This window comes from Corapipo altera, unplaced genomic scaffold (assembly GCF_003945725.1).
Source record: "Corapipo altera isolate COAL_440 unplaced genomic scaffold, ASM394572v1 61, whole genome shotgun sequence".
Taxonomy (NCBI): Eukaryota; Metazoa; Chordata; class Aves; order Passeriformes; family Pipridae; genus Corapipo; species Corapipo altera.
In genome coordinates, this window is record NW_020884910.1 from 7,727,828 (window position 1) to 7,749,227 (window position 21,400).

Here is a 21,400-nt window from a genome sequence, read left to right on the forward strand (position 1 = left end):
CAGTGACACATCAAGGAGACTACAGTCTTGCTGTACTGAAATGCAGTCTTCCACTCCTTTAAATGAGAGCTACTCTTCAGGTACAGCAAAAATTGGAAACTAAACACTCTGGAAAGGAGACCAAGACACAGAGAGAAAAACACCACGTTCAGACTCCTCATCTCTGGAGGCAAGGTGGAAGAACAGCTATTCTCCACTGCCAAAGACAGCAATTTTCATGGGCAGTTGAACAAACACAGTAGACATAGGTTAATGGAAAAAACCACACATTTTATTGAATGCAAACAGTGGTTGGACAGTGTTGTTATTCAAAAGGTTTGTTCAGTTTGAGAGTTTCTAGTCTAGAAATGGGGCTCGGTGCAGTAACACTTAGAGCCAGACAGTACATTGCAATTACACCGCAGCTTTCACTGACAGCAGTGACAGGATCCCTACTGGAATGGGGAAACGTTCCTCAGTCTGCTGAATCCTCATCCATGCACAGAGACATCTCCTCTCCGTGTGCTGCCCATCCATATGACAGTCTTTACTTGTAAACATGCATTCTTTGGACTGCTTTGCTACTCTGGTGCCCAGCCTGGCTGTCCAGAAACCACACTGGGAAATGATTCATTTTGGGAAGGGAAAAGGATTTTTTAAAAACAACAAAAAAAATGTTTCCAAACTCAGGAACAGAGTAGTAATTCAAATATTGCCAGTTTAATCTGGCTAAGGAAAACAAAAAGGCAACAAGACAGTTAATCAGTAAAATCCATTAAAAACAGGAAAGCTATAGCAGGTTAGCTTTTTCCAGCAACAGTAACAGATCCTTAATGTTCTGCCTCCACACTCTAACCTAGGAGTCAGGGAGGGAGCAGGGGAAGACATCCTGACAATAATGTGCCACAAGACAGAAAAAAAAATTGAAGACAGAAGTGGTGCTGAGATGTAGACTTCCACCTTCTAAACTCCCATCATTATTCTTGGCTCCATGGAACTGCAGAATGCTCAGCCCTTCCCAGCACCTGCCACCAGGTTGTTCTTGCTACTTCCACCAGGCGGTGGTGGAGGTCTGGTCTTTCTCCTCCAGAATCTTGAGGGAACAGCGACTGTGCACTCATCTTGATCATAGACTCCAGCCTGGAATATACTGGGGCCAGGAAACAGTAACAGAAGTGGTCCTTTCTTGGTGGGTGTGCAGAGTGAAGTCTAGGAGCGGTGAATCCTACATGAGTAAAGAACTGTGCTGGCATAGTCTCCATTGGTAGCAATCTGCCTTGTCAGGCAGAAGGGTAGGACAATGGCAGGGAGGGGAAGAGTAATGAGTGCAGGGGGGTCTCAAGGATATGCCCACTCCAAGCTCCTCAGCGTGCCATTTTTGCACGAACGGTGTGACACTTGATACACAGCACATGCCCATCCAGCGGAAAGCACCCATTCTCATCTGCTTCAATGGACAAAGGCTTCCCACAGTCCTGAACAGGGAAAGAAGAGAGAGGGAACTCAACAACAGCCCATGGCAAGGTGATTGCCTTCAAGGATGTAAGAAATGCCCCACTGTATCAGGATAATGGCTCACAGCCTACTGCTCTTTCTCTGATGGTGCAAATGGGAGATGCTATTTTGAGGGGAAAGCGAGCCACTTCTGTGATCCCAGCATGTTCCCCTAGTATACACAACTGCTGCATTAGGGGTGTTGGAGAATACAGCCACCCTGTATAGTCCTTGTTCATGGACCCATGGTCTGTGAATGTCTAATTTTTCCTGAACCTGCTTAAAAAATGCTCCAGATTCATTCAAAACAACTTTAGCATTTTGTCAGGATAGATAACTAAAGGTACCCAGTTGCTGGTGACGGGCATGGGAGAGATGGGAGGAGCTGGCTACCAGGTTTACCTCACACTTGTAACATTTCATGTGAAAATTCTTCTCCAGTGCCACCACACGCACTGTCTCATCCTTCCCAGGCTCTGGCATGATAGGCTCACTACAGACTGAGCAGCGCGGAGCATACTTCCTGCAACACATAAAAGCATGGAGGAGACTGTGACCACTGTGGTGACATTCAAGGCAGGTTTCTCACTGCTGTTCAATAGTATTAGCCACAAGGGAATAATAAATCACAAAGAAGTTTAGGTGGGAAGAGACCTTAACTGCTACAGCGTTGCTGACTCAGTTTTAACTTCACATCCAACAGATGACATGGGCAACCCAACCCCACATGCATGTGCTCTCTCCATACCTATGGTAGTCATCCACACAGTGAGGCTGGTTGGACTGGTCCACAATGAAAGAGGTCCCCTCAAGAGGGGTATGGCACATCACGCAGGTGAAGCACTGGGGATGATATGAGTTACCAGTGGCCTTCAGCATCCGATCTGTGATGGTCTGTTTGCAGACACTGCACTTTTCCAAGGTCCCCTGAGCCCAAAGGAAACAAGTAAGACACATTAATCCAATCCACCACCTGTGCAAGGCTATGCCACAGAGATCCAAGACAGAAGGAGGAAGGGAAAGCAAGAGAGAGCAACCACAGCAAGCTCAGCACTCTTCAGTGGCTTTTATTCCAGTGACTCACAGCATAGCAGTCCTCACAGAAGGGCTTCTCATCCACATTGTAGAACTGCTGCCCCTGCAGTTGCTTCTCACATTTGAAGCAGGTGAAGCATTCCACATGGAAGAGGCTGTCCAGGGCCCTTACAGCTGGCTGAGTTCGTGATAGGGGCTTCCGGCAGAAGCCGCAGAGCTCTGTCAATGGAAGAAGAAAGGGATTAGGAGAGATAAAAACTCACCGCAGTCTTAGTCCTACCACTGTCCACCGAGGGAACACACCAGAAGTAGCAGCCTCTGAGGGGGGCGGATGCTCCATATCCTTCATTAGTTTCTGAGTCAACTTCTCTAGCTCTTCTACCTCCTTCATGGTCAGACAGGAATTCCCTCTAGGTGGATCCGCAGTAGAACCTGTGGGTCTATGCTGCAGGAAGAAGAAACATTCAATACCAAAGGACACACACAGACAGAGTCCTTCCCACCCTGTCCCTAATAGACCTACTTCTCTCTCTTTTACTGGTCATCCCTATCCCTCTTTAGGGAACAATCTGCTATCCACTCTGCTTGCTCCTTTCTACCTTCACATGAAGTCCTATCCCCTCTTCACCACTATCTCTATATTTACATCTCTCTTTCAGATGGGTAACAGCCTACCCCAGTCTGTGGCAGAACCTCCCTCATCCTTTGTTTCACTCCCAGTGTGCCTGTCCAAAGACATCCGTAGCTCTTTCCCTTACCATGTCCTTTGCAGCAGCAGGTTGTTCTGTTGGACGTGGCTTCACCTGCACTTGGGGTCTTTCCCTCTGCTGGGCATAGGTGAAATTGGGAGGCTGTGGTCGAGAGGAGGGACCTGAAGGTGAAGGGGCTGTGAACTGAGTCTGAAGGGAGGTAGGATATCTTGTAGAGTTTGAGGGAGCCATGGGAACACTGGCATCTGATTTGGACACAGACATAGGAGAGCCAGCAACAGAAGGTGGGGTGAATTTAGGGGTAGGCTGAGCAGGAGGGAGAGAGGGGGGTGGAGGGACTGGTGCTTGGGGTTCCTTGCGTTGCTGTGGGGCTGCCCATGGGGTTGGAGTGGGGTTCAAATCAACTCCAGGGGGCTTGAAAGATGAGCTTCCACTTGGCTTTGGCGTGAACTTGGAAGGAAAGGAATAAGGAGTATCTCTGGGTGCAAATGGCATTTCCTCATGGGTTTTTGGGGCCAATGGTTTCTCCAGAGAACCTGTGGATCCTGGAGTTATCTGTAAAGGGAAGCAGCAGAAGGAAAACAGGCAGTTATCAGCAAGGTGGAAGAGAAAATATGCCGGCTATAGCAGTAAGTCTGCAGCTATCCCAGACCCAGAATGCTAGGAGTACCGTTATATATTTAGCAGTCCTGACAAGTTGCAAAGTCTATGCTTTCTGGTCCTTCACAAATACTTCCATGCTATAGTTTATCCAGACATTTTAATCTTCAGTAGCACCTTTCTCACTACCTCTGTTCAGCAAACTAGTCATCTCTTCTTCCACCTGCAACATTCTGGAGAGCTCACCCGGGATTTGAAGGGGTCATTCTTCTCCATGTCATCCAACATTACAGACAGTGAGTCAATCTCAAGATCAATGCTGCTCATCTTGCCACGTACCTATACCGCCATCCATGAGGAAAAAGGGAGCAGAGCATGTTACAGGAACAGCCAGAGAAATTAGTGTATCCCCTTACAATAGCAGATTTTGATACTTTGGACTGTGGTACAGATCTGCTCCTTGCTTTGAGTGGATAACAAGTTGGTGAAGATGAACAGGATACAGTCTCCAAGGTCTACAAAGGGTGGGAAAATGCACAGCCCAAAGAAGTTCTCAGACAGATTTAGGTGGGAAAAGACATCTGGAGGTCTATAGTTCAACACACTGCTCAGCACAGCTAACTCCCAAGATACACAAAGTTGCTCAGGGCCCTGTCCAGATGATTCCTGAACGTTCCCAGGGATGCAAGTTCCCCAGTCTTTCTGGGCATCTGTACCAGCGTTGAGTCACCCTTGGAGCGGAACACGGTTTTCTTCTGTCCAAGAGGAATTTCTCTTGCCATAACTTCTGTCCATTGTCTCTTGCTGTGCCCCAGTAAGAAGAATCTTGTCTTCTCTCCAGCCCTCCTTTAGATATTGCAGACTGCAGTTAGATCCCTCCCTTGGTCGCTTCTTCTACTCCAACCCCCAATGACTGCTACGACCATCTACTGGATTGCATCTCCTTCAGTATTCCACTGGAGTTATACCAAAGAGACCCAATGGATGCAGTCCTCCAAGATGCAGCCTCGCTAGCACAGAAGGGAGGAATAATCACAGTCCTTGCCCTTTTCTCACAAGTGCAGCCCAGAGTGCAGTTGGCCTTTATTGCCACAAGGACGCATTGCTGGCTCACATTCAGCTCACTGTCCACCGGGAACCCTAGGTCCTTCATCTGCAGAGCTGCAGCCCAGACAGCTGACCCTAAGCTATGCTGGTCCATGGGGTGGTAGCATTTTCAGCTTTCCCAGATCTCAGGGCTTCCTGCTGCTGAGGTCAGAGAGTAGCAAGAAGCTGTCACAACTGACAGAGCATCACAGAAACCACATTTCCTTTGAACCTCACTCACCTGTGGGGCAGGTACCATGCTTACAGGTCCTTCATCAAACATTGGTGGAGGAGGAGGAGGAGGAGAAGGAGGAGAAGGAAAAGCTTCTTCTGGGGCTGGTGGAAAAGGTTCTTCAAAGGGTGGTGGGGGTGGTGGAAACGCACAGTTTGAGGAGAAACTTGTCTCCTCTCCAGGTGGAGGAGGAGGTGGTAGTGGCAAGTCTATGGGAAAGAAAGAATGAGAATAAAAGTTTGGATCATTTCTTACTCCAAGCCAGGAGGGTTCTTAAAGGTATTGCAGCAAGTAGAGTCACAGAGTCATAGAACAGTTTGTGTTAGAAGGGACCTTAAAGAATATCTATTTCCAACCCCCTTGTCATGGGCAGAGATGCCACTCACTAGATCAGGTTGGTCAGAGCCCCATCCAGTGTGGACATTCATAGATGGGGCATCCACAACTTCTCTGGGCAACCTGTTCCAGTGCTTTATCATCTTCTGAGTAAAGAATTTCTTCTTAATATCTAATCTAATCTAAACCTGCCCTGTTTCAGTTTAAAACCATTGCTCCTTGTTCTGTAACTATCTGCCAGTATAAAAAGTTCCTCCTTTTTGTAAGGCCTCTTCAGGTACTAGAAGGCTGCAATGAGGTCTACCCAATCTTCTCTTCTCCATGCTCAACAACTCCAGATCTCTTAGCCTGTCTTCGTAGGAGAGGTGCTCCTGCCCTCTGATTATCTTTGTGGCCCTCCCCAGAATCCACTCTAAGAGGTTCATGTCTTCCTTGGGCTGAGGATCCCAGAGCTGGATGCAGCACTCCAGGTGGAGTCTCACAAGAGTAGACTTGAGGGGCAGAATCACCTCCCTTGACCTGCTGGTCTTCTGATGCAGCCTAGGATGCCACTGGCCCTCTGCTGTACCCAGGGGATCCTAGCACCCACCAAGGACAAGTGAACTCCACAGGCTGGTTTCCACCTTGTCCAAAGCTTTTCACAATCACGTAATCTTTCCTCAATAGCTGTTGCTATTAGTCATTGAGAATAGTTATTGTATATTTGGTAAACACATCTCACTATGTCCTTTCCCACTCCTTGTCTCAGTTGCTGGTCCACAGCATATGCTTTTCTTGCCAGTAACTTGCTCAGGTTACTGGATACAGAGCAGCAAAGACAGAGTGCCAGTGGACAACCCAGGATCCTGAAGAGCCTGTGTTTTTACAGGAAAATTAGCTGGCACCTCACAGCAGGGCAGTAAGCATATAAGAAACAAGTGTGGGGGGAAAAAAACCAAGTTGCACCAACTGCCCATTATGCATATGAAAAATCTTTGAAACTTCTTTGTTTTTCTGGGGGATGAAAACAGCTCTCCTTTTGGAGGCCAAGATGTCCTCACACCCAGTGCATATTAGGACATGAGAAATTTTCCAGAACCTTTTAAAGCAGGTTGAAAAAGCACCAGAGGACTTCAGTCTCCTAGAAGAAAACCCCGTTGTTACCAATTTGCCAAAGATGCGGAACAGGCAAAACCAGACATTTTCTACTACAACACAGTCAAAGAAATGTGAATCCTCTTCCCTTCACCATGTATGGGTAAAGTTGTCCTCTTATCAACCATGCAGCAAGAACAACAAGAACAAGGAGGTGTAACTTCCACATCCCTTCTTCTGGACACCCACCTCTCTTCCTAGCTATCCCCAACCAGCAGTAGGGTAAAAGACCAAGGTTTTCATTCCAGCTACTCCAAGTGCAACTTCTAACAGCAGTAATCGAATTGTCTCATCTTCATATCCAGCTGTTGTCAACAGGCTTTATAAGGACTGATCGGTAAGCTAAGGGAGACGATACTGCCCTTTCAGAAAATGAAAGCCAAAATCTTATTAGCCTGTGGAATGCATAAACTGCCCTGGTATGCAACACCTCTTCCAAGCCTTCTTGTGCCACAGAAATTCTATTGGGGGGAGGGAGTGATACTGTGTTTGTAATTTTTCTTTGAAATTACAGTTTGGGGTGCAGTTTGTACATGCTTACCTTTTGGTTTATTGAAATCAAAGAATATTACAGAAACAAAGCCCTGATCTGTTGTCACATTGTTTCAGATATGCTAAAAGCCTGTTTTATTAATTATTTATGGAAAAAAAGAAGCTGCCCATAAAGTTGTTATACCCGTTTTATAGAATAATCAATACCAAATATAACATTCCTACAGCAATACTAATTTAGCCATCCTGTCATTTAAGACAAAGAGACCAATTGCTATGGCTTTATATTATACTACATTTTGTTTGGGGAGTGTATGAGAAAGGCAGAAAAGGGTCAAATCAGATGCATTTCTCTCATGACTGAGTTTTGGTGGTTCATCTGTACTTCAGATGTCTTGCTGGCAGCTCTCAAATGATGATGACACAGCAGTCTGTGACAAATGGTTCTTTAGCTAATCTTTCTGTCTAGTTCATTCACAATACACATTTTAAGGAACAGAGAAGCAGAGCAAACAACACCCAGTGTTCCACTCACACTGTACACTGAAAAATTTAACATCAATCTGTCTACTTTAGTACTTCATGTAATGTATTTGTGTCAGTTTGAGACCTTCTGACAGACACATCCCTAATCCACACAACTATAGCAGAAGACCATAAAGCCTAAGATGGGACCTTGGTTTCCACAGATACAAGATTCCAGCCAACAACATACAAGAAATAGATCACCAGAGTTAGCTGGTACAATTCTAGGAGACAAAAGCACCGGCATGCCCTTGTGACTTGAGACATGGAAAAAAATGGCTTAATTTCTCTCCTCTAAGCACAGGAACAGCCTTCCTACCATCAGGTCAGCTGCCCACTAACTTAGCATGTTAACCTAAAAAATATTAGTGTTGCACAGTCTATGCTAAACAGGGAAAGAAATTTAAACCAGTATTATCTGAATATGTGTGTCCTGACTGAGATGTACCCTTGACTTGGTAGAACCTTGGGTTAACGTGCAGCATCAAGCATTAGCAAGGGGTCCTCAAGGAAATTTCTGATGGCCCTATGCTGATTAGTTCCAACTACAGAACCACACAATCGTGCTTCTTAGAGGACACAAAACCAAACAAGCAACAAAACATGACACACAAAAAAAAACATGCCACCACCACAGGAAATAAAAAAAAACACATAAAAAAAGAAAGAAAGAAAAAAGAAAACCACAGTGAATCAAGAAGTCACTCAACACAGGAAAACACACCCAACCCAAACCACTATGAAAAGTACAAAACTGTACAAGACATACAAACTCTAAGTCTCACTTCCTGTTTATGATCACTGCCATCATTTTTTCAGGCAAATATTTCTCCCTCCTCTTCTCCAGAAGGAAAGATGGCAACTGTAGGGTCCACAAGAAGGATCTCCACAGTCAGAGATAACCAACTTGAGCTGGAACCAATCATGAAGAAGGACAACAGCATGATTCATCACTATCAGGGTCAACTTCTCTGCAACATACTTGCTCTCAGATATGTTGGCCAGAAACTGACTGCAATTACACAACTATGCACCCAGGGAATACTGTGAAAAATCCATTGCATTCCTCCAGCATTAGTGCAATGCAGGACTGCCTTCCCACCTCCTTTCCTAACGAAGATACTATGTACTTGGAGAAGCCTTTCTAATCCATTTATCTCATTCTGGATATCTGAGACTGGAATCTGCCAGCCTCTACAGCAAGAATATCCATCATTTATAGCAGTTATGCCCCTGTTGTCATGTTTAGCCCAGTCACAGACCTCACACCTTGAGAATTTAGAAATGCATATTCACATCTGCCATGCCAGCCCTCACCTACCTTCTGCCAGCAGGGACATAGATGCTGATGGAACCTCCCCCACCTTCCCTATCTGAGCACGCTGGGCACCAGGTCCAGGAGGCGGTGGCAGCGACGACTCTGATGCTCCTCCAGACTTGAAGGGGTTCACCTTGGGTTTAGGGGCAACCACGGGTGCAAATTTCTTCTGTGGGTTGTAGAAGGAGGGCGTAGAAATGTTGATGCTGACTGTGGATGTCATGCGGGTCCCTGGGGCACCTGGAGAGGCCATCTTCTCAGCACCTGGCAGGAGAGAAGACGGAGGAAACCCACATGAAGTCATCCTTGAGCCAGAGTGGAACTTAATAGAGAGGATGTGAATGTGAAACAGAGGGATACAGGAATTTAAGTCAGGCCAGAGGGTGAGATGCCAGAGGAAAAAGGAGGAACAGAAACTGCAGACAGGTGAGTGAGCCATCATACTTCACCACTTCAACTCAGGATGGCATTAACCACAAAGGGGTTCTGGACACAGAGAAACACAGATCTCTGCTGCACCAGAGCCTCACACGCTGAAGAGGATCATGGTGATCCCCTGCACCCCAAGGGTGCCCCCAGAACTGGAGTCAGCATTTTCTCTTCCCCTTTACCCAATAACGCCAGACAGCTCCCCTCGACCTCAGCCTGTGACAGTCCCAGCAACGCTCCCCCAGCCCCCACTCCAAGACCCGGCACACCCCACCCTTTACCTCCAGGCCCCTCCATGCCGGCGGAGGCAGAACGACGGGGCAGGTGAGGCTCTCCTCGGTGTCACACCCCCCCAGGCAGAACCCCCGCTATCCCTGCTCCCTGCCCACGGCCGGGCTGGCCGCGGCTCCGCCGCCCGCTCCGCCTCCGCCAGGAAGCGCTCCCCGGATGCCGCCTCGGCGCCACCGCCCCCCGCCCGCCCCTTTGGGCTGCCGGGGGCGCGGGTAGCACCCCGCAGCCGGGGCTCCCCTCGGCCCGGTCTCCTGGGGGCTTGTGAACCTGCCCCTCTCCCTCGGCTCGAGCAGCCGGAGGATACCCGTACCGAGCCGGCTGCTGGGGGAACCTCAGGTCTCTTGAGAAAAGGCGCATCTCCAGGATTCCCCCAGGCCAACAACCTCACTCGTGCGAGAAGCCTCCATGGAGCCAGACGCTTTGTTGTAAAGCCTGGCATGCCTATAGCCATCCTAACACCCCAGCACAATAGGGCTGCCGTCAGCACAGGGGCTCCGTGCCAGCATTTCACGTTGGCATGTCCAAATCAGTGCCCCTCCACACTGCCGGCTTCTCTCACGGACAATAACAGCTGCTGGGACAGACAGCCCTGGTGCCACAAACATCCGCCCACCCCCGATTACCCCTGGCAGCTGATAAGACCTTCGTGCCCCATTCTAAGCGCTCCCACGACTCAGTGCAGTGTGGCACGATATAGTAACCTGTCACAGCTTCTCCAGGTCACAAGCATGTGACAACACAAACACAACGTCCATGCTGCTGCACTTTTCCTTCCCTTTGTGAAGGGCTGATGAGTTGCATATGCTTGGACAAACTCTTCTGAGCTTTTCAAGGGGAGAAAGAGGTTGAAACAGTAAGCACTAGCCAAAAAGCTGTGCTGAGCATCTCCCACTTGATCCAGCATGAGGAAAGGGCCAAGGCTGAAGAGTAATTAGCAGGGTCTGTCCTCAATCCCTCAAACTTGTAGGGGTCAAGCAGACTTGCAAGTCAGAAGGGACTGACCAACTCTCTCCATTCTACAGCTTCCAGCCAAGCTACAGAAGCTATTAAAAAGACCTCCAGCTTTTCTTTAGAGACTTCTGCCTCATACTCGACTATTTCACTATGGTGTAGTGAGCCACATGGTGGAACAGTAGTCCTACCAGATTTGACAGCATTATGAGCAGAACACTACAGTGACAATGTCACTTCTAAGCATGATCCATACCGGAGCTGGTCAACATACAGTTTTGGGACATTGGCTGCTTCACAAAAAGTTTTGGGACATGGGCTGCTTTGCTACCAGCAGCTGCTATCTCCCTTAACCCAAAGAAGCCCATTTCCCAATATGCTATGTTGCACTTAAGGTCCTTTTCAGCTCAGGGCTGTCTCCATCCAGCAGTTGCCCCTGCTCATCCTTATTTCTGTTTATCAGTCCACCCCCACACAGACCAAACCGCCTGAGAAAGGCTGGCCTTGCAGACTCACCCTCCCAACCCTGGGGCGCTGCCAATGCCATCTAAGCCTTTGCAGAAACACACAGCTCATGCAAGTCCTGTGGCGCAGATTGTGAAAGCTATGGGAGAGGGAATGTGACGCCAAGAGACCTAATCTCAAATCCTTCTCATCCTCACATTTTCCCCAAGGGGAGAGATTTTTCTACCTCCTGTAACAGTATTTAAGATGACTCAAGTGGAGCTAAGAAGAAAGATGCCCTCAAATGACACAGTCTGGATACCTAGTTGCCTCATACATTGTTTCACTCTGACAGCAAGGAAAAGTAGGAGGACAAAACCAAGTGACATCTCCCAGGAGGTCCCACAGTGGGTCTGCCACTTCTTATGCACCCAGAGAGCTTTCAGTTATTTGATCCCATGATACCACTTTCAAAAGTTCTGCTCCTTTCCTGCGGTAGTGAAAGCAGGAGGAATCTGAGGAAGCAGAGACCTGAGAGCCATTTTTCACCTCTGTTGGTAAAAGCAGTTTGGCTCTAGCCACGCTGGGAGCCCCTGTAAAAGCCAGCCCAGCATCGTGGTTCCACACACCGCATCTGCACTTCCCCTATTTCCCAACTTCCTCCCAACTGAGGGGGGTCAGAAGGAGAACTACAGAAAAAAAAAAAAAGGAAGAAAAAAAGATAAAAAGAGTATTAAGAATAGATTCAACGGATTTAGGAGTCATGCTTATTTTCATACAGAAAGTTCTCCCAGCCTGCCCCAAAGTTACAAAGTTTCAAAGAGAGAAAAGTCAGTCAGCTATGCAAGCTGCAAGGTAGAGCCTTAAAGCAACCGGGCTGGGGGAGGGGGATATTCGGAGTTACAAACTTCTCTCACAGATGCTGGGTTTGCCTCCTCCCTCTGCAAGGGAGGAAAAAAAGAGAGGAAAAACTCCAAAAAGCTATGCAAACGTATTTAAAACGTTAGAAAGTTCTACGACTTTGCAAGCACTTGAGTCTTCGCTTTCTCATGGCACTCCCAGAGAGACAGAAAGTCATAAATTAAGTAAATTTCATACACAAAGCGCCCCAGATTCCTCTCTCAAACACATCTGGAAAAAGGCTCCCGAGGTGTCTCGCTCATCCATGCGCACACAAAAGAGAGCTTGTCCCGAGTAAAGCCCGGCAGCACCCCCTCCCTCTCCCCCGCTCCCGGGGCTGTGCAGGAGCGCTGAGCCGCCTCCATTGCACTGAGAGAGAAGAAAACTCACCCCACAGACGCGAACCTTCTATCTGCGGAGGGGCAAACGTCCTCACGACCGTAAATCAGCCCCACCGAGAGCGAAGGTCTCTGTCCGAGGGCGGGAGCGGCAGGAAACCCGCACACACCTCCACGCCCCGCGCCAGCCCCAGGGCAAAGAACAAAAGCTTTGTCGCCAAGCCAAGCGAAGAGACTCACCTCTGGGGGAGCAGGAAATGCCACCCCCGGGGCTGGGGCTTTCGGGGCTGGGGCCGGGCTCCTCGGCTGCCCCGGCCCGCCCGCCAGGAGAGGCAACAGCACCGAGAGGCGGGGGAGAGGCTGAGCCCCGGCGCTTCCTCCCAACTCGCGAAAAAAGCCTCGCCCAGGCAAAGTTGTTTGACCATAAAAGGCGCGAGGCTGCGCGCATAGCTGAGCTCACTCGCTGGGGAATGTGGCAATGAGGTAACGAGGGGACGGGGCTTGCCGGGGCAGCGGCCCCGGGCTGTGCCGGCTGGGGAGGGGGCTGTTCTCTGCCTGCCCGAGAACGCGAGCGAGACGTGTCTGTCGGGGTTTCTCACCGGTACCCTCGGCACCGACCCTGGGCTGGGCTCGCTGACTGCCCCCCCGCACAGAGCCCTGCTCCTCCCGCTTTCCCTAACCTTGGAGCTGCCTCCAGCCCGTGATTTCACTTCCAGTCGCTGAGCTGGATTTTCGGAAGAAATGCGGCGGCTCTGGTGAGTCAGGGTCCCTGCTGGCCTCTTCCTCGCCCAAGCCAGCTGTGAGAGCATCTGACTCACGCTCCCTCATTCTGCCAGAAATTAAAGCAAACATCAGATGACTCCACCGTGCAGAAAAGCGACTTGTTCTCCTTACACTGGCTGCAAGGCAAACGCTATAAGGTGGTTTATATCAAATGCTATCTACAGGAATTGCTTTGTTGCATTGCCAGTGCTGCACATCGGTTTTATTTTTATCCCAGTGCTGGCTGTGGTTCCAGCCCTGCTCTAGAACAGGGACAACCTGACCCAGCACAACAGAACATGTAATTTTCAATCCTAGCCTTTGCTGCTTCTTGCTTCAAAGCCTCTCAGGAAGGAGGAGCACCAATAAAGACAGAATTCCTGTGCTGGGAGAAATCATTGTACTTGGACTTTGGAATTTGGTCTTAATATTGGGGTTAATAGCCCTACTGTTGCAAATGCCCTGGAGAATGACTGTATTTGGTAATGCTCAAGGGATTTGTGGCTTTTCTGCTCCTAAGACTTACCTATCAACACAGGTATCTTTCAGTACTGGTAATTTAGTTGCAGGTGGGTGAGTAAGCCACAAACCACACCAGTGAGACTCCCAGTCTGCACTATTGCAAAATGCTCACACTAGAGAGCTAGGCAAAGAGATTCATCCAAGGCTTAAATCCAGTGTAAACAAGTCTTTAATTTTACACATAAAGCTTGTACAAAGAGGTTATATCTTTTTATTTAACCAGATGATACTGTTGGAAAAATTTGGCTCTCTGAGGTTTTTCAGTGTTACATACCATATGAAAATGCCACCCATAACAATGCTGAGCATCTCACTCCTCACATAGCTGCAACCATTGATATATAGCTCTGAATTTCTTAGGCATATATAGCTCTTCTGTGGGTTCTAAATAACCCTGGAGTTACTGCTGCTTTTCTAGGCATGGTATCAGCTCTGTTACCTCCCATGGTTAATGCACAAGGTAATTATATAGGATAAGGAAGGTATCTCTGTGCTGGGTCTTCTAAGACTGTCACTTTTCTAGTGCAGTGAGTCCTTTTCCCTCTTGTTCAGGTAAAGATGTCAGTGCAGAGCTAAAAACATTTCATTGCGGAATTGCTAACCAAATTCTGGAACATCACAGCACCCTTTACACAATCAGCCTGACGTCAGAGAACTCTGCTGCTGTTCCCTGGGCTAGCCTTGACTCCAGAGGAAACAAAGAATGTCTCAGACTGAGATTAAAACAGTGCTGAGTGAATATGAAAAAAAGATCTGTGCTCTCATGTTTTCTGATCACATCCCCATAAAAACAGATGCTTGTATGTTTGATTGTCTCACCCATGTGGTGATGTTAAAAGTTCATGAAGGCAGGTAAAGCAAAGTGGGAATAAGAAAAGCAGATCGTCTTAGGCATTTTGTGTTAATTCCTCACTATGAAGAAACACATATGAAACAGAGGTGTTTTGCAGGTTGCACATGTGAAAGGTAGACTTCTCAAATTAGAATATATCAGTACACAGGGGGAAGCTAATCTGATTTCATGCTTGCCATTTAGTAGACTTAAAGTTTGTGTTTTGTAATCAGAAATGAAGATGACTTCCCTATGTTAGTTCTGACTGCTCTGGGAAGAGAATTAGAATCTCCTCATGCTAGCAACCTTCCTTCATGGAATTATTTGCTTGAAAGAGGAGACATTTTTTCACTGCAAATGAAAATTAGAGCCCTAAGATGTACACAGTTGTAGTCACTCTCATTAGTTGAAGGAAAATATTAGTCCTGAAGAGGCATTTAGCTGTCTGGGTACAGTGATGGATTAGCAGGTATACTTAGCTTGTGCCAGACGTTGTTATTTCTGGAATTAGCGGCAGTCCTCTGCATAAATCACTCTGTCTGTCCCATACCATGACTAAAAGTAATCTAATATTTGGATTATATTGTGATGCGAATGCTACTGTACACAATGGGTGAAGTGACAGCCCACTACAAAGCAGGTGTTGGAGGCATTTCGAAGACAAAGTTCTAGCTAGGTGCTTCTTTGAGGCAAATGACAGGATGCAAGCCCCAGTACTGGCTATCAAATCAAAGCTTAGAAATGCTTAGAGTTCAAGGCACTCACCTCAGAGAGACTAAGTTTTAATGAAGACACGTATAAAGAATCTTCACTGGTAATTCAGTCATGTAATGCAGAGTAAATAAAGAATAATGCCACACAGAAGTGATGTGGCAAATTCATATACTGCACTGGGATGAGGAGTATGCAGTGGTGCCTATAAAATGAAAATAAAAATAGATGTAAGAGAAGAAAAAATAAGTCCTTGAATGCAAAAGGAAGGATTATTTGCCAGAACACTATCAGGGAATTAAACTCGTTGGGCAGAAAATCTGTTCTGATAGTCAGGTAGGGTTCAGGTAGCTGCAGATGGGAATCTTTGTGTTAAATATATGTTTAATGTCAGAAGAAAGCAATCTGGAATCTGGACAGGGTGCTTTAGTTATTAATAACGCAAAATGTCTGCATCTGTATAATTTCTATTCATATCAACAGATCAATTAGTGCCATTTTTTCTCAGCATGAGTTAGTTAACAATTAGTGATGCCATGTTTTTCCTAAGCAGTGAAAAGTTCTGACTTATATCTGTGTCAAATCTCTGATGCTTTAGTCATATAACTTTTGTTTAGTCTAACCACATTTTACTGATTATTGCTAAGTTACCACTTAATAAGCTTTCCCCGTGCTGTATTAAATGCTATGTCTGGGCCTACTGGAAGAGTTAAGAATACGTAATGGATCTGCTTTGGTCCCCAGGCTGAGAGGTACAGATGAGGTTAGGCCTGCACTGTCCAGGGCAGAACCACCTGCCGCAAATTGCCTGCATCCATATGGACAACAGATGTTTCAGTTGGATTCAATGAACTTAGAGTTCTTTTCAAACCTGAACAATTCCATGATTCTATGTAATGCACCTTGGTAAGAGGTCTCCTAGGATCTGTTGTGCTCCCACAGCACGTCCGTCTTCTGGCATGCTCCTTGCTCCCACCCTCAAGTGCATTCTTGTAGCATTAAACCTGCATTATATGGGAAAACTGTGGTTTAAACAGGTTTTAGAATGGCTTTTGGTGGTGTCTTTGCAAACACATGCTTCTTCTTCCCAGCACCCCCTTTGTTATCCATGCAGGAATGTCCTGGGAAGGTGTCCTGAGGTGTGTCCCATTGGCCTTTGTTAACCTCTTCCTGTGATTGGGTGTTCCTGTAAGCCCCTTGAGACTTCTAATTGGTTACTCTGTGAATCCCCCTAAACCCTATAAATGTAACATCCCCCACAATAAACTCTTGCTTGCCTCCTCTCCACGCCCGGTGTCCTGTGACCTGTCTCCCTGCCGGCCATGGGGCCACGTGCGGGGGGGGAGGGGGGAGCACCTCTCCCCTCCAGGCTCAGGGCCTGAAAAAGCCCTGGGATAGCCCTGGAGTTTCCCTTTCCCCATCCCTCAAGGCGTCGCAATGGTTCTTCAGATGGAGAAGGAACTAGAACTGGGCCAGCCCCACGCCGAGGATGGGGAAAGAAATCCAGACATTCTCCATGTGAAAGACTACATCTGGCATAGATTGTCACCTGCCATGGCTGCTGCTCACACCCTTCGTGGAGGCCGTGACGTGTGTGGAGCTGCCTTTCTCCTGACCAAACAGCAGTTTCAAGTTGGAGTGCCTTAGTCCCCTTGCGGGATGTGTGTTGACAGCTATGTGCCAAACACAGCGAGCTGTGCTGGGGACAGCAGAGCCTTAAGAGACAGCAGTCCTTATGAGCCTAGTCATCTTCCTGCATCTGTGAAATTGGCACACAGTCAGGAATGCTATTTGCAAAGGTCACGAATTGTGAAGTCCCTGAATGACCAGCCCAGGACATATATCTAGTGTGTCCTTGCTGGTTCTCTTCAAAGCACCCATCAAAAGTGTCCTTCCCCAAGAAGGGGAGCTGTTTAGTAGCTACACAGAGCCTCTGTGATTTCTGCAACTGAAGGCCCTCAAATCCCACTGTGAAGGTATTGCATGGTACTCATGCACATATGTACATACTTCAAAAGGCCTCTCCGCCCACACACATACAATTATATTACCCTGACTAAAACACTAGAATAGGCCAAAAGCTGTAAATAGAAAAAAATCCAAACCTGTGAAACGCTTTTTTAATGAGGCAAATCAGACACATACAAATAAGTGGGAGCAGAGGATCTCTGTGGTATGACCTTGGTCATGCCAGGACATGACTGGTCATGGCAGCCAGGCACCCAGGAGAACAGGGGACTGGGTGGTGTCTCTCCAGGGAAGAAGCTCCATTTCCAGCAAGGCTGGCAGATCTTTCCTAGACAGAGCCATAGTAGGGCCTTCTGAGCAGGAGGTGCAGCTCCCAGATGAATCGCCACTGCTGTTTCCTTATCTCCTTGCACCAAAATTTCCTGCCAAGCTGCTGCCTCTATCTGCTTCTCAGCATGGCAGCAGGCCTGCAATTCCATGGCTCCTGGGGCTTGCTCACTGACAGGCTTCCCCTCACACGGCACTCCCACACCTACTGCTCACTGCTGCTGGGCTCTGTGCCTGAGGAATGAGGGATGCAAGCAGGCTGTCCCAGTGGATATCTCTTCCCTCAGGTGCTGTACGACCTGTTCTACAACTCTGGAAAACTACGAGATAGCTCCTATGGCATGCCCATGTGTGTGGTTGAGTACAGACGGCCGCCAGAGCCCATTCTGCTCGGAAAGCTGCCATTTCCACATTCCAAGGCACCCTTACCATTTCCTCAACTGTGTGCCCCACCCATTGCCACCAGCAAGACAAGCGGTGACATATTTGGATATTCTACGGCAAATATTACTGCTTGTCAGAAGTGACTATCAAAGAAACACATCTGTCAGCCTGCTAATTTAAGAGTTCCTGTGTGTAGTGCAAGCCTCTTTCCACCCGAGTGCCATGGTCTCGTGCAGAAGTCTTCACTCCATTATGTAGTCTTGTAAGCATGGCACAAACAGGCCATGCTACTTCCTACAAATGAGTGTAACCAATAGACACAGGTACTCCTAGGTACTCACTGTGTTGCATCCTAGGGGATTTTGGAAAAAAGTCCCAGAAATAATTCCAGTATATGTGTTGGGGGGAGGGTGCCACACCCTGGGAAAAGGGTTCTTTCCCTGCATCCTCCCTGTGACAAAGCTGAGAGGCAAAAGCAGGTTCTCAGCTCTCTTGATATCATACTGAGTGTCCTCCTATGTCATACAATAGAAGTTGTATAGTGGCTTCCCAGGGAAGGATCTGGTGCAGCTGCTTGGTACTGGAGGGACAGAGATGCCAAGCTACAGTCTCAGTAACATTAACCTGGTACAGGATCCTAATCAGTCCAGTCCACAGATGACCCCTTTCTATCCCAGTGCTATTATTTTCCTGCAGAAGAACTGGGATAGCCAGATAAGCAGAGACAGGCTTTGGAGACTGCTAATTCTGTGGTGCCTACAAAGAGGTGCCATGCATATGTCAGGGCATGCTGGACCTGTGAGTACATTAGGCATGCACAAGCAGATTGCTCTGGTCAGTAAGAATGACGCCTGGTATAGTCCACACCTGCATTATCTATAGGGTGTGGATCCTGAAGCAAACTATCCTCTCATAAAACCAAATAATTGGTTAACTCCAGATTAGAGTCCTGGCAAAACCTAGTATGTACACAGTATAGATGATCACGGAACCAAGGCCTGGAGCAAAGCAACAAACCAACCAAATAGACAATACAGGCATATGGTCCAACAGTCTGCTTGAAAAAAAAAAAAAAAGGGAAAAAGAAAAAAGAAAAAACCCCAGGCCAAATGTTACCCACAAGCTGCACAGTAAAACACCATTTGAGTACAGCTTTCCTTGCTTTCCAAAAGCAAAAGGTGTGGGGCTATATGAAGTTTCCTGCAGTTCCCAGGCTTAGTACATGTGGCTACTAGTACCTTTGCTAGTTAATTTACTGACAGTATAAAGGATAACTACAAACCAGACAAAAATCTTTGTTTCATAGGATTGTCAAGATAATTAGCAGGGACTTGCAGTGGAGCCACTGTCCTTTCAGTGGCAGCTAGGAGTCTGTGACAAGTGACAATTCACAGGAGAGAGCTGGTTTTCAAGCAGAGTATGATTTTCAGTAGGTTGAAAATATAAGGGTGTGACAGGTTTTACTGAAGATCTGTGCTAAGTTCATTCTGTATGCAGCAAAGTGATCAAGCACTGACTGTTTAGGATAGGGTAGTAGCAACTATAGGCCACCATTGCCAGCTTTGTAGCTAGTCTAAGTGACGCTGAGAGATAAGTAGCCACAGCTATTGTTCAAAATGCAGGAGAGGTCCTCAAAAGTGTTCCACTTTGTATTACCAAGTCATTGACTATTTGCACATTGGGGTCTCCAGAGGTGTGCTGGCATGACAGAGACATAGCCTAAATTCTGGATCAGTTGAGTCCCACCACTTTGTACCAATGCAAAGTGCTTTTCCTCCCATAACTGTGAACCATCCCTGCCTGTCAGTTGCAGATGCCTGGGCAAAGGCTCCGGACATAACATTATCTTAGAGGTCTTTTCCCACCATAATGATTCTAAGATTCTGTGATTAAAAAACTCAGCTTGCATGTACATTTCTGGAGAGGCATTTCCAAGGCATTCTTCAGTTGCCTTGATGAAGGTCAATATGATGACCATGTCTCCGAGGTACTTGGCAAACTTCCCGCCCCTTTGCTTCCATGGCTTATGAAAGAAGTCATTTGGAACCTTTAACCTTATCCAGAGCATTCAGTTTCCATATAAACCACTTTAGATATGCATTTGGCCAGTTGCAGTCTGCCTGAAGGTCATCTGTGTTCAGGCTTCATATGCAAATATACTTCTTCCCTGGGATTCTTGAGGGCCAGGTAATGCCTGTGACAGTGCTGGCTAAAAGTTGGGAGCAGCAGGTAGTGAAAGATGTTTGGAAACTAAGCCAGCAGAATCTCATCAGGTTGCTAATGAAAATAGGCTCAGGTTATGAGAAAAGCCCTATAAAACCATTTTCTGCAGAGTGACTGATGGTTTCAGAGATAGTGTTAGTTGCCAAAAGAAATGAATGGGATATTTACAAAGCTATTTCTCCAGATCAGTGTTGCTTTCCCTGGGCCTCCCACCAACAGCTTTCTTACCAACACCTTGGTATGTAGTGTTCAATGCCATGAAAAGGACTGCTGGGTCTTACCACCAATAATCCTTTTATTTCCTGTTTATTTGGCCTTTATTTCCATGCTTTCCAAAACTGTATCATCCCAAGGTGGTCATTAAGCTTCTATTTTAAGAATATAAAACAAAAATGAGATTTGATAAAAAAGGAATATTTGTTTGCAAATGTTTTTGGAGTAAACTAGAAAATAACGTGGATTAGTGTAACAGCTTGGCATATTTGAGACATTGCAAGAGCCACACATTACATCCAATCAATGTACAGGCAAGCAGTGCAACCTCAGATGAAATAACCTGACAGGGAGGGAGCTGCCTTAGTTCCAGTTGTCCACTTGCTTTGGGACACACTGGACAGCATGCATTTCTCCAATGCAGTAAAATTGCTCCCATTTTGTCCTGATCCAAGAAAGAGGAAATCTGCATAGAGGTCCACATTTAAATGTACATATGGGATACTATCTGTATCCATTCCCTCTTAGATTTCAAATGGAGGCATTCCACAGGGCTAGACTACATACTGCAATACGTTTTCTTGAGGAATGGGACAGGAAAGGGTAAAGGGTACAGTTCATCTGTGAAGAATATGGATGAAGGTCTGGTCTGGTTGATGCTGTTCATTGTCTCTAACTCCTCAGATGGTATCACTGCCAGACATCAGAGACAGATATCAGCCTTTTGGTGCCAAAAACCTAAATTCAGCTTAATGACCTTAGCTTGCAGTCAAAATTAGAGGGACGCTAAATTATAGACTTTTTTTACTCTTTAATGTTGCATATTCTCAGGCCCCTGGCTTGGTTTTAGGCTGGAATGATTCCCTCATTAGACTCAGAATTCATTTAGTCTTTCAGCCTACACTGATGAGGAACCTACAGTATGCTGCATCCTGCTTTGCTGTCTTACCAGATTATACCAGAGTCCTAGAGTCTCCATTTGTGTTTGCTTTTGACTTGAAAATTGTTATTCTCCAAATCCCTGCACCTCCAAGCAAGGAATGGAATTTCAGGTTACACGGTACCACTCTCCTAAACATAGCAATTATTTATGTGACTTGAGGGACCACAAGACCAGAACTCTCCTCATCTACAATAATTTCAACTCTGTCTCCCAGCTGACAG

The 21,400-nt window shown here is 46.9% G+C and overlaps 1 protein-coding gene and 1 long non-coding RNA gene across 9 annotated transcripts in view; one reads left to right on the top strand and one right to left on the bottom strand.

The window, feature by feature from the left end:
• Window positions 1-249: 249 nt before the first annotated feature.
• Window positions 250-21,400, bottom strand: part of ZYX (zyxin) — a 29,437-nt gene continuing 8,286 nt past the window's right edge. For 2 of the 8 annotated variants that reach the window (XM_027653448.1, XM_027653445.1), the window contains exons 2-10: window positions 8,945-9,205; window positions 5,146-5,345; window positions 4,065-4,157; window positions 3,267-3,773; window positions 2,812-2,953; window positions 2,558-2,727; window positions 2,222-2,400; window positions 1,876-1,996; window positions 250-1,454 (exon numbers count right to left, since the gene is read on the bottom strand). In XM_027653448.1, coding sequence (XP_027509249.1) covers window positions 1,344-1,454; window positions 1,876-1,996; window positions 2,222-2,400; window positions 2,558-2,727; window positions 2,812-2,953; window positions 3,267-3,773; window positions 4,065-4,157; window positions 5,146-5,345; window positions 8,945-9,194 — 1,773 coding nt within the window. In that variant the 5' untranslated portion in view covers window positions 9,195-9,205 and the 3' untranslated portion in view covers window positions 250-1,343. Of the gene's footprint in view, window positions 1,455-1,875; window positions 1,997-2,221; window positions 2,401-2,557; window positions 2,728-2,811; window positions 2,954-3,266; window positions 3,774-4,064; window positions 4,158-5,145; window positions 5,346-8,944; window positions 9,206-9,651; window positions 9,779-12,346; window positions 12,497-12,534; window positions 12,645-12,974; window positions 13,307-21,400 lie in introns of those variants that run through there. The other 6 variants (XM_027653442.1, XM_027653446.1, XM_027653447.1 and 3 more) reach the window with 6 other exon arrangements.
• Window positions 12,568-14,319, top strand: LOC113951890. The gene is made up of 2 exons (XR_003529311.1): window positions 12,568-12,777; window positions 14,131-14,319. It is a non-coding gene; the product is annotated as an uncharacterized LOC113951890 (long non-coding RNA).